The sequence below is a fragment of the Podarcis vaucheri genome, assembly GCF_965113315.1.
Source record: "Podarcis vaucheri genome assembly, chromosome: 4".
Taxonomy (NCBI): Eukaryota; Metazoa; Chordata; class Lepidosauria; order Squamata; family Lacertidae; genus Podarcis; species Podarcis vaucheri.
The window spans coordinates 39,470,374-39,482,628 of NC_138762.1; the positions used below are offsets into that span (position 1 = coordinate 39,470,374).

A 12,255-nucleotide genomic window follows, 5' to 3' on the forward strand; every position below is an offset into this window, starting at 1 on the left:
GGAGCTACTACAAGAATAATGAAATGACAATATCAAAATCCATTTGCACTGCATTGCCATGTAGTATTTTAAAATCCCCCTTAATGCATGTTGTTTTTACTAAAGCCACTGCATCAGATACTCCTTTTGCTTTGTACAGTCCAGATGATTTGGTAGAGCATTTAATGCATTTCTGTATCCTGCGCTGCACATGCAGAGATAAGGTGGAATGGAAAGAACTAGTGTGATGTAGCAGGCAAAGTGCAGGCCAGCGTCAGACTTGGCTTAGATCCAACGCAGACATGAAACATCTACACACACCTTATATTTAAAGCACATGGCTTTCCCCAAAGAATCGTGGGTATTGGGGATTGCAGCTCTGGAAAGGGTGAACTACAGTTCCCAGGCTTATTTGGAAGAAGCCATCTGCTTTAAATGTATGGTGTGGAGAAAAACATGGCAGGTATTTGGAAATCTGGAACAGAAAAATAAGCAGAGAGGAAAAGAGGAAGCAGCCTGCCTCCTGCATCTAAATCCCTGCCTTCCTCAGAATGCTTTGGTTGAAAAAAATAATTGAAAGGCAAAAGAAAGACCCATGTAATCGTATGTCTCCATTAGTTGGGGCCTCAGCTATAAAGTTCCCCAGACGGCCTTTCTAAAGTACCTCTAAAGTGAAGCTAAAATGGAGTTTCCCATGTATTCCAGGCCATGTTCCTTGGAGGAAAGATTGGTTAGAAATGTGTAGAAAGTCTAGAATAGACCTGCAACACTATTTCCCCCAAATCATGCCTGACAAATGTGGGGCAGGTAAAGGCATTGCTGACATGGGCAGCACTAGGAAATCCCATATCGAGAACTGATGTGATGGGGCTGATTCTCAACACCTGCAGGCTGATTGGCCCTGTGAGCAAGTCCTGTTGGAGTCTCATTGCAGGTGCAGCTTGCATTCAAATGCTGCTTGCAAATGCACGTGTTTTTCCCTGCTGACCAGCAAAGGAAAAATGTAAGTTTGAAGCCATGGTATGAATCCATACCACACCTGCTGAGAGCAAGTCCCTTTGAAGTGGTCAGCTGCTGTCGTCATGATGCCAAGTGATTGACAGGTTGACTGCCCAACCAACTGTCAAACTGGACCCACACTTGAAAACTTTTATAATCTTACCGTCATTGTTAACGTCTATCTTCTGGAATACCATGTTTGTGAATTCTTCTGGAGTCAATTCTTGGTTGCCATTGATAGCTTGAATGGCCTGAAGGGATGGAAAAAGTGCAAACATGTCAGCAGGTCATAATGCGAATTTAATTTATGGCTGCTGGTTCGCTCAGCATCTGAGACAGGGGTGGGTGGCAGGAGCAGGCGTAATCTCCAGGAAATCTTCAGTAATGAGGATTGTAAATTAAATTAATATAACAGAACCTAAAGGATTATAGATCCAATTAGCATATCATTGAAGATCCTTTCGGGACACGTGATTATTCTTAAACCCAGCTACATTTTTATCCTGCCCTGGGGAATCTGTTTTTTAGAATATTCCATGTCATTTAAAGTAAAGATTATTGTATATGCATGTACATGGTGTGGAAGCTTAAGCAACTTTTCTCATCATATACATACATACGTACAGTGCTTTTTTCTAAAAAAAATGTTTAGGGGTACTCTCATTTTCCTACACATATTGAAATATTGCCCCTCAATGAGGCCTGACTTCGATTCACAAAATGTTTAGGGATATGCCTCCCCCCAGAAAAAAAACACTGCATATGTACACCCACCCACCCACCAACTTAATCCTTAGCATCATAAAAATGTATAGGTATTTTTCATATTGCACAGGAAAACAGGCTTTACACTACTAGCCATACTGACGATTATCTATCTTCGCTACTGTTGTGCTCATCAGTGTTAGAAACCGAGATATGAAAGCTAGGAGCTAAATGGCACCTTAAACCTAGGTTATGGGGGCAATAACGGAATGTCTAGGCACGCTTTTGTATAACAAGAATACAAAGTTGGACATGAGTGAACTGCAGCTAAAGTGTTCATTTTTCAAATGGTCTAGTCCTTGCCCTGCCCACCCCCTAATATTCCTAAGAGGGTCTCTTTTCCAGTCTTCAGAGAGTAGCTGGAAGTGGGGAGGCAGAAAAAAGGCCCTCCTTTCCTTCCCCTCAGCAGTTTTATTCTGAAATCTTAGGCACAGTACTGCGCCCAGAGCTCAGAAACTGCTCGCACTAAGGAAATTCCCTGTTGCAAAATGCCCCTAGAACAATGGGAGTTTCAAACACTGCTGCTCTTGTCCAGCTCGTAGACTTCCCACAGATATGTGGCCAGCCACTGTGAGAACAGGATGCTGAACAAGATGAGTCACTGGCTTGATCCAGCGGCTCATTTTACGCTCTAATCTTGATCTACTTGTCAGAATTTATGGAAGGGAAAAGTTCTTATGTACTGAGTTGAATAGGATCCAAAATGCAGCAGTCTGATTGGTCCTAGGACAATGCAGCAGTATGATTGGACCGCAGGAACCACCCAATCCAGCTCCACGTGGAAGTGAATCCACAACCTGATTGGCTTACAGGAGAATCCCGGAATTAGCCAATCACTTGCAGCCCATTGTGTAAATAATGTATATAAAGCATATATTGTGGGGGAACTTCCATTCCTCCTCACCACTATGATCTGAATAAAGAGCATGAAATCCACTGTCAGAGTATATTTGAGTATATTTCAAAAGTGGAAGGGAGCTCTTTTTTCAACTTAATGTTCTTTCTTAGGACATTTTCACAATGCCCCAGTTCTGGCTGGGGCTGATGGGAGTTGTAGGCTCCAGGTTGGGGAAGGCTGAATCAGAGCCATGCTAGGGAAGAGGCATTGTGGGAAACTAAATCCAACCACATGAAGCTGCTGAGAGTGCCAGTTCAGAACCTTTGTTCAGAGACGCCTAGTGTGGGTCTCAGCAGTGGGCCCTGACAGCTACCCAAGGATGCCTGGTGCTGGCACCAGCCTCGTGTAATTCCCTCTCTTTCACCACATTGGGGACAGGGAGATCTCATTGCAGGCCCATGTTCCCCTTTCCCATTGATTTCTGGAACAAAAGAGAAGCCGCGAGTGACCGTCTAGCCAGATAATGACTGAAACAGGCAGTGAACTACAGCCAAAACATCAATAGGTTTAAATAATTGATTTCCCATAAAACGCTTCATGGCAAATATATGCTAACATATACCATTCCCTTACCGTGAATATGCTTAAGAGTTCTCTTTTGTCAATAGTTCCATTCCCATCAGCGTCATAGAGTTTAAAATACCATTTCAATTTTTGGTCAATTTTTCCTCGTATAACCAGATTTATTGCAGCTATAAATTCCAAGAAGTCGATAAACCCATCCTAAAGAAGGAAAGAAAGATAAGTTTGTAGCATGTATAGCCCTTAATTTATTCTGGCAATAATATTAATAAGGGGCCGGTCTGCTACAAAGAGAATACAAGCTTAACTGAAAGCATCTTACACTGAAATCTTACCCTAGGGCATTAAAAAAACGTGAATATATCAGTTCATACAAAAGCAATACAGAAAAGCTTTAACACATAAGGGCATGTCCTAAGTGGTGACATTAAGATACTCTTTTCCTCTTCGGTGATTATTTCTTGTATAAACGATCAACCTTTTGTTCTTGGAGACTTCATAGGCAATTGGTTTTTCACACAAGAAATCCACTATTGTTACTCATTTGTTGTTGGGAGTCCGATAGCTGGCAGTTCTACTGCAGGGATACCTCATTTTCTAAACAATCACAATGCAGTATTTTGTCCCCAAGAAATAACATTTATTTTTGAGGAAAAAACAGTTGTCATGTCATTGTCATGTCAAATGTAGTTGCTGATGGCATTGTTGCTGAACCATGCTATTTCCTGCATTTCCCCATGCCTGCAATATTTTGTGACTTTAAAAAAATAATAATAATAAAGTTATACGATGGCAATTTATTTGCATTGATTTTTTTTATTTGATAAAGGATGATTTCTCTCTGTGTACTACTGCCTCAGAGTGTCCATAGAGTCTGAAAAAGAAAACAACGATGAACCGCAGAAATGCCATTGCATGGAGTAAAGCTGTCTATTGCAAAAATGGCAGCCCTGTGTCAAGTCCCTTAGCCTGTGTCCTGACATCACCAGCCAGTGTTTCCTCACCTTGTTATGCAGAGGTTGGGAGCACACATATCTTAATGGGTGTGGCTGTGTATCACAAGGCCTCATGTCAAGCCTTGCCCCCATCCATGTGTTTGGTGCACATGAGAAAGGGAACTACATGCTTTTATGTTTGGTGCACGTAGAGATCTCCTACATGGAGAGGGGATAATGGTTCGGTGTGTGTATGCTTTCCAGAGAATCCAGACACACAGAGGGGCACACGCAAGGGGGCATGGTCGTTGAATGCATTGGCAGTGAGGGCAAGATTACCCCACATAGCTTTAACACACACACACACACTCTTTGAATGCACAGTGGGCAATATGAATGGAACACAGGAAGGTGCCTTATACCAAATCAGACCATTGGTACATCTAGCTCAGGATTGCCTAACGGCTCTCCAGAGTTTCAGACAGAGAATCTCCTCGCCCTACCCTTCTTTAATACCAGCTGAGTCGCATCCCAATGCTTGAAACAGTTACATCATCATGCAAAAAGAAACAGCATTTTTAAGATGGCTGAAAGTGAGTAAATGTCAAAACATCTGTTTTGTGTGGGCTGGGTATCTCACTCATGTCTTTGAGCAGCATGTTCCACAAAGAATAAAAGGCAGATGGGGCCTGCAGGCTATACCATCTAGATCAGACTATGTCTCCAGATGTTGTTGAACTACAACTTCCACCCTGTGATATGCTGAACGAGATTTTACTAATGGGTGGAGCCAGACACAGGGATACCATTTTCAGCCACCATCCCTTACCATTGGTCTGACAAAGTTCCAACAACATTTGGGGGACAGAGGCGGGGCAGGTTTCCTATTTCTGATCTATATAAACTCTTGAAATTCTGGGTTAAATCACTGCTCCAGTATATCAGTTTAAAATACATTGCTCCCTTTTCTATTCACTGAGCAACTGCCTTCTTTTTTATTTTGTGAATTGCTGTACAATAAAACAACAAGAAACAGTTACAGATCTCTCATGTGTCGTTGTTGCAGTGTATGGTTGGAAAGAAGTGATAAGCACTGAAAACAGATAAGCAATAAGTAAAGCAACACTAGTTTCCTATGGATTATTCCCGCCCTCTGGTGTCAGTGACAGTGTTCTTTGCTGTGGACTCTACACTTGCCTTTATGTTATGACCACCTGCAGAGCCAGTGTGGTGTAGTGGTTAAGAGTCACGTAATCTGGGAAACCGGGTTCGTGTCTCCGCTCCTCCACATGCAGCTGCTGGGTGACCTTGGGCCAGTCACACTTCTTTGAAGTCTCTCAGCCCCACTCACCTCACAGAGTGTTTGTTGTGGGGGAGGAAGGGAAAGGAGAATGTTAGCCGCTTTCAGACTCCTGAAGGGGAGTGAAAGGCGGGATATCAAATCCAAACTCTTCTTCTTCTTCTTCTTCTTCTTCTGTCTTAGACAGTACATCCACCTGGGGCGCTTGATTCAGCCCTGTTGATCACCACAGTTCCTATGCATTGCTGTTTCCTTCCACACATTCTCCTTCCACACAGTGGACAGGGTCCATTATAGGTGACACAGTCTAGATGGCATGGCATGTCTTGGAGTTTTTTGATATAGCTGAGATTCCTGCATTGCAGGGGCTTAGACCCTTGGGGTCTTTATCAACTCTATGATTCTATGAAATTCATCCTTATTAAAGACAGATTCATTTCTTTTCAAAATGTTTGATGGCAGCTGATTTTGTGCTCAAAAGCTATGCTGAATGAACTAAATGATTCAGATGACAAGGAAGAATGTTTCTATTCAGCACAGATACCATATAGTTTTGCTTTAGTTTTCTCTCATTTCCACATCCACCAGCTTACTGCAACTTTCATGCACCAACCAACTTTGCCTCCCAGTCTCTGGTTTCTACACTTTTGGGAACTCCATTTGACCAAGGTTCCTCATAGCACAGAGGGCCTGCTTTTTTGTATAATTTTCACACTTAACACCCCTTTCCAAAATAAAACACGTGTGTTGGGGGAGCTCTGGAAAGTCATAGGGATGAGACCTGTGTCCCGCTGCCGCCTTTATGGGTTGACAGAACAAATGTCTAATTTCACTAGAATGAGACATAAAACAGGCGCCCAAACTAGTAAGATGTTACACAACAAAACAGGATGCTGTTACTGATGGAATTTGGATGCATCAGCAGAAGCCTGAACTGAACACTGAATCTCTGCTGGAGGAGCACACTTTATTTATAGATGCAATCTCCGTTTGGAAAATAAGAAAGCTGAATTTATTAAAGGAAACAAAAGTGTGATAAAGAGGATCCTAGTTCTATCTAAAGGGGATGCCTGTTGTTCTCGGTAGGAGACACACACAAAGATATTTCCTCAACCCAAGGGGGTGATGAAGAAGGGTGGAATAGGAAATGAGATCAGCAAACCCTTCATTCCATTTGTGCCACATAAAATCATAGAATTGTAGAGTTGGAAGAGACTGTGAGAATCTAGTCCAACCCTCTGCAATAAAGGAATTTCACCTAAAGCATCCATGCCTCATCGCCATTCAACTTCTGCTTAGAAAGGGGAGAGTTCACTACCTTCCAAAGGAATCAATTCCACTGTCTAACATTCCACTTCCTGATGTTTAGTCAGAATATCCTTCCTTTTAATTTGAACTCATCGGTTTGGGTCCTACCCCCTGGAGCAGGAGAAAACAAGCTAGCTTAATTTTCTGTGTCACAGCCCTTTAGGCTCAGAACCTGATTGATGTTTGTTCCAGTTCAGCGGTAAACTGGGTTTTCCCAGGAAAGGATCAGGACAAAAAACAAAACCCCACTTGGACCTATGCCTAGAAATCATTAACCTGTGCCTAGAAACCACAGGAAAAAAAGAAGTGTGGATGCCCACCCTGAGAGTATCAGTCCAACACCTGAGAGAAGGCAGCAGCAGATTTAGGGCTGTGCAGGCAGTTCCCCCCCCACCCCCACAGGGTGACAAGCTGAGGGAGCCCAAAATTATTATTATTATAAAACCTATTTTTATATGTGTATCTACTGAAATCCATAAAAAGCAACTGTACTAAAAGCAATTATTGTGAAAATAAGAAATTTTAGGGAGGGACACCAAATTTTACTCTCGTTCAGCCTGCCGTGTTACCAAAGCCCATCCCTGGGGAAGGTTAGCAGAGGTTAAAGGGACAGTCTAGGATGCCTGGAGGTTCATTTCTCTATATGCCTTCTTCCCATTCAGGCCCACCAGTCTTCAATACAAGCTGAGTTGCACCACAGCGCTTGCAACAACTACATCATTACCAAGCATCATGACAAAAACAAACAAAAATTTGCTGAAAATGAATAAATTCCAAAACAGGAAAGGGCAGGGGTTAGATGGGGAAGGAATTCACTTGTCACTGAGCACTAGTGCAGGATTGGACAATTCAAAGTATGGACAAAAACAAATAGCACTTCTTGATATGTAAAAAAGGAAGCCACCTCTTGGTGTAAAAAAACAAACAAAAATGAATAACTTGGGTTCCGCTATGGTTCCGCTCAATTAACTATAATGAAAAGGTCTGTCTGAGGGTTTATCTACATCTTTGAGGTTCTATTAAGTCTGTCCCTATAGATATAGGTAAACATGGGAAACAGTGCTGAACAATTTCTTGCGCCTTTCCTGGAAAATAATTACTCGCAGTTTTCTGCTAGGATCGTTAAGCTGTAGCATGTCAACCAAGTTTATTGATACATAGGGTGACTCCCAATGCTGTCCACCTACTTGTGCAAAGGAATTTCTGCTCTCCTCTCTGCAGCAACCCCTCAACCTCAAAATTTGAGGCCCCCCAACCATCATTAGCAATTCTGTGGGTGTGAGAGGGCTGGGGGTGGGGGGTGGGGAGATGAAGCCAAAACTGCATTGCACAAGTGGATCCTTGCCTATGCTATGCTGGATGTCACCCATTTTATACAGCCTTCCAAACCTTCCTGGCCCTCTTTCATTAGTCTGATAAACCTGGTTCTGGACAAAGGCATTGAAACAAATTAGTTCTCCAGAATCTCACAACTGCATATTCAAATTATAACTACATATTTTCAGTGCAGTAATCTGTAAAGAAAATGTATTTGGTACTTACAAGGCTATTAACATACCTGGCTAAATAGGAGGTTCAGCCAAATTCATGAAGGACATTACTGGTGATTTTTCAGTATTTGTAAAAGTGCACTATATAAATCTATCTTTTATATAATTACATTTAAGGAGAGGAGGGTGATCTCACTGGGCCAGAAAGCATGCATCAGAACACCCTTCGAAGTTGAAGATACATATGCACTAAGTGACCAAAAAAGGAAAAAACCTCAACCCTTGAAAACAGACTATCAAACTATATTAGACTTGTATGGTAACACGACATCCAATGGCGTATGGTACAATGGCATCAAAGCATCCTATATAAACACCCAGATGTGCCAAAATGAAAAAAAAAGATGCAGACAATCACAGAAACATTAGGAAAAGAAAATGGTGTCATTTGAAGTACAATAATTCCTAGTACAGTGGTACCTCGGGTTAAGTACTTAATTCGTTCCAGAGGTCCATTCTTAACCTGAAACTGTTCTTAACCTGAAGCACCAGTTTAGCTAATGGGGCATCCTGCTGCCGCTGCACCACCGGAGCCCGATTTCTGTTCTTACCCTGAAGCAAAGTTCTTAACCTGAAGCACTATTTCTGGGTTAGCGGAGTCTGTAACCTGAAGCATATGTAACCTGAAGCGTATGTAACCCGAGGTACCACTGTACAATGTATGCCTATCCAAGAGGAGCTTATTCATGTAACAAACAAACAAACAAGCAGCTCAGTCTTATAAAAATTTTCTCAATCTCGGAGCATGATTTGAAACTATGGTTGGGAGCTTGAGGCAAACTATGGTTATTGCAAACACCGAAAAGAGGAAGAGCAGAATGGGTGCAGATAACTGTGCAGCGCCTGAAGCACATTCCTGAGTGCCAGATCTTCATAATCTGATTCAATGTTCTTTGTTCAGAGAATTTCTACAGCTGTGGTTTCATGAAGATAACAATCCCTTCTGTGCTTATAGGCCTCTTCTGGGGCTTCCCTTCCAGGAACCTTCAGGCAAGAGGCTGTTCTAGCCTCCCCCAAAATGGCGCCTTCCAGATGTTTTTAGACTACAGCTCCCATCAGCCCTAGCCTGATGGAGAATGGCGAGGAGTGAGAAAGACATGATAATTTTTGGGCCCAGGGCTTGTCCACACTTCTGCTTGTGGCATGCCTGAAAAGCACGGGGTCAAGCAGTTTTCCCCTTGTCCTGCTCCTTTCCAAGGGAAAACCCACTCCATACATCAGGGGAAAATGGCAATGGTTTTCCCCAGGAGGTAGGGGGAAGCAGCAGGAGAGAAGTGTGGCTAAGCCCACAGTACAAAGCCAAACAAATCTGTCACTACAGAATTCTGACAGAAACTCCAAATTCTGCCTTTTGACCACTAGGTGGCAACAACATGTCCATATGCTCAGAAGGCTTTCATGCCATCCGAATGGAATCCTGATCTTCCATCAAGTATTGCCCATAGACTTCCAAGCTTATTGTTACACCCTTGAGGGCTAAAAACTCGTGGGATGATCCAATCCATATACAGGGGGCTGGGAGATATGCAGAGAGGAGGCGTCTATGTTGGAGAATTCTTCATGCAAGAGGAAGAAGGTATCAACTTTCCTTTTCTAGCTTCCCAGGATGGCGAGATATTTGCACCTTGAGCCAGTAGGACTGCAGCATCATGGGATATGTACGGTCTTGCGATTGGGTGCAATATATCGTAGAATGTGTGACTAAAGGACAATCCCAGAATGAGCTAAGGCTTTTCCTGCCACATTCGGGTGCACGTTCTGTGACCGTCAGTGGGATTTTTGTAGAACGAAGCCCCTGTAAAATGGCTGTAAAATTGGGGAGGAACAACCCCACTACTTACAGCCACGGTCCTTCAAAGCCCACCGTCCTTGTTCACAGCCTAAAGAGACAGTTGTGGCCATAAAAAAACAAAATGGGACATGTAAGATTAGAACATTATGCAAGGGTTAGATAACAAGCACTGGAAGCTTAACAAGGCCGTTATCCTTTTATATTTAGAGTAGCGTTGATAATCCCCTGTCCAAACTGCAGTTCTTTCCCTTCTGATAGCCTAAACGAAACTGATACATAGCACAGGCGATCCCAGTGAGACTGCTTAGAAGACTGGGGTGTGATTTTTGTGGGGAAAGGGGTTCTTCCCATGGTCATAGCTGTCAATATTTCCCTTTTTTTAAGGGAAATTCCCTTATTCCGAATAGGATTCCTTGCAAGAAAAGGGAAAGGTTGACAGCTATGCCCATGGTCCTAATGTAAACAACCCACTTACAGCTGCTCTTAGCACTGCGGGGGGCGGGGGGGATGGGGCAGGAAGGACCAGAACAGGATCTCTTGCCTTCAGGTTTTATAAGACAAAAGTCTGTACCCACCTGTAAAGGGAGAATTGCTTGGTCAGAGCTTAAGAATCTTGAGATGAGATTGGGTGTGGGGAACCTTTGACTCTCCAACTGCTGAACTACAACTCCCAGAAAGCTTGGCCCAATGACTAGGGATGATGGAAGTTGTAGTTGTCTGGAGCTGCAGTCCGGAGCAGGTCAGCAACAAAACACTCGGTGTCTGTGAAGTTAACTCTTTATTCAAAGAACCCAAAACAGTGCAGGCCTAGTGCAGCAACTGTTCCCAGTAGGTCTTGCTCCAGTGAGGCAGTTGTGAGGACTGAAGGTCTCTGCCTTCCCACCACTCTCTAAGATTCCTTCTCCCAGGTCCTCCCCCAGCAACCTGAGGCTCCTTTGTCTTGTCTCTCTTTGCTCTGCTCTCTTCATACCTCTTCAGGTTCTGGTAGACCAGGAGGGGAGGGGAGCTGATCGCACCAGGAAGGGGAGACTCCTTGGATTCTTCAGCAACTTGTCTCAACTCTGTCTCCTGCCCCACTTCCTCTCCAGCCTCCGAATCAGGATTGCTCTCTGCCCCAGCTTATTCCTGCTCACTAAGCCTTGTTGTCTCTTTTGCTGCCGATACATCCTCCTCCCAGTCTTCGCCCTCTGACCACTCATCATCTTCCCACCAATCCCTTGGCTCTGAGCCTTCTTCCCCTGGAGGTTCCTTTGGGGGTTCCCCAGCTGGTGCCTCCCACCACTCCTCTGCATCTGGCCAGTCCATGACAGGTCAGCAACATCTGGAGGGCCAAAGAGTCTCCATGCCTGTTTTAGATACAGCACTTATTTCATCCCATATGCCCACATGGGCAAGTGATGGCTTAGCACTGCCCTCAAATCCTGTTCTTCTTGGTACCATTTCCTCTTTCTTCCTTTGGTTTCATGGTCCTCTGACTCATCAGGACTCTGGTCTTGGCTCTTGTGATCTCACATGCTGTTATTGATGTCATGACACCACATGTGATGAAGTTACAGGTGCTCATAAAACCAAATCCACAGTCAAGATTAAATTGCAGGGTGGGCAAATGATGCTGAGGGTTCTGGGAGGAAAGGAGAATGTTCAAACGAGCACTGCAAATAGGCAGCATCCAGGGAACAAAAAAGGTGTGAAAGAGCAGCGAAACAGTGCAAATGTTCAGCCAGTTTACTACGCTGATCAGCTACATATAATAGTAATAATTAAAAAATTATTATTATTATTGCCCACGCTCCACCATAAGATCCCAGGGTGGATGAGAACGATATAAAAATATAGATTAATATCAGTTAAAACAAGTCTCAAAATGTGCTAACATTGGAACCAGCGTATATTAAGTGCAGCCCTAGAATAAATAATCATTAATGACCGCTCCCCGCTTAAAACGGGGGGTGCCCTTTGCGTGGACGCGTGCAGCACCTAGATCTGGAGTGGCCTCAACAGCATAGGCTTGGCTTTGCCTTCCCTCAGGTGTGATACCTGGAGGTCTCCGCCTACCTCAGTCAGTTGTCCAATCCCACCTGGGGGAAGCGTTGCCAAGGAGACCAGGCCAGGTAGGGGAGGATCTTACCTAGGAATCCTCACTTGGCTCCAGAGCTTCTGCGTATATTAAGTGCAGCCCTAGAATAAATAATCATTAAATAGACTGC

General features: G+C 43.7%; 1 protein-coding gene across 2 annotated transcripts in view; it reads right to left on the reverse strand.

Annotated features, from left to right (window-relative positions):
- The window catches only part of GUCA1C (guanylate cyclase activator 1C), a gene marked incomplete at its 5' end in the record, with an annotated part of 48,225 nt that overhangs the window by 3,034 nt on the left and 32,936 nt on the right, over window positions 1–12,255 (reverse strand). For both annotated transcript variants that reach the window (XM_082219785.1, XM_082219786.1), the window contains 2 exons: window positions 1,142–1,229; window positions 3,215–3,364. In XM_082219785.1, the coding sequence (XP_082075911.1) occupies window positions 1,142–1,229; window positions 3,215–3,364 (238 nt within the window). The remainder of the gene's footprint in view (window positions 1–1,141; window positions 1,230–3,214; window positions 3,365–12,255) is intronic.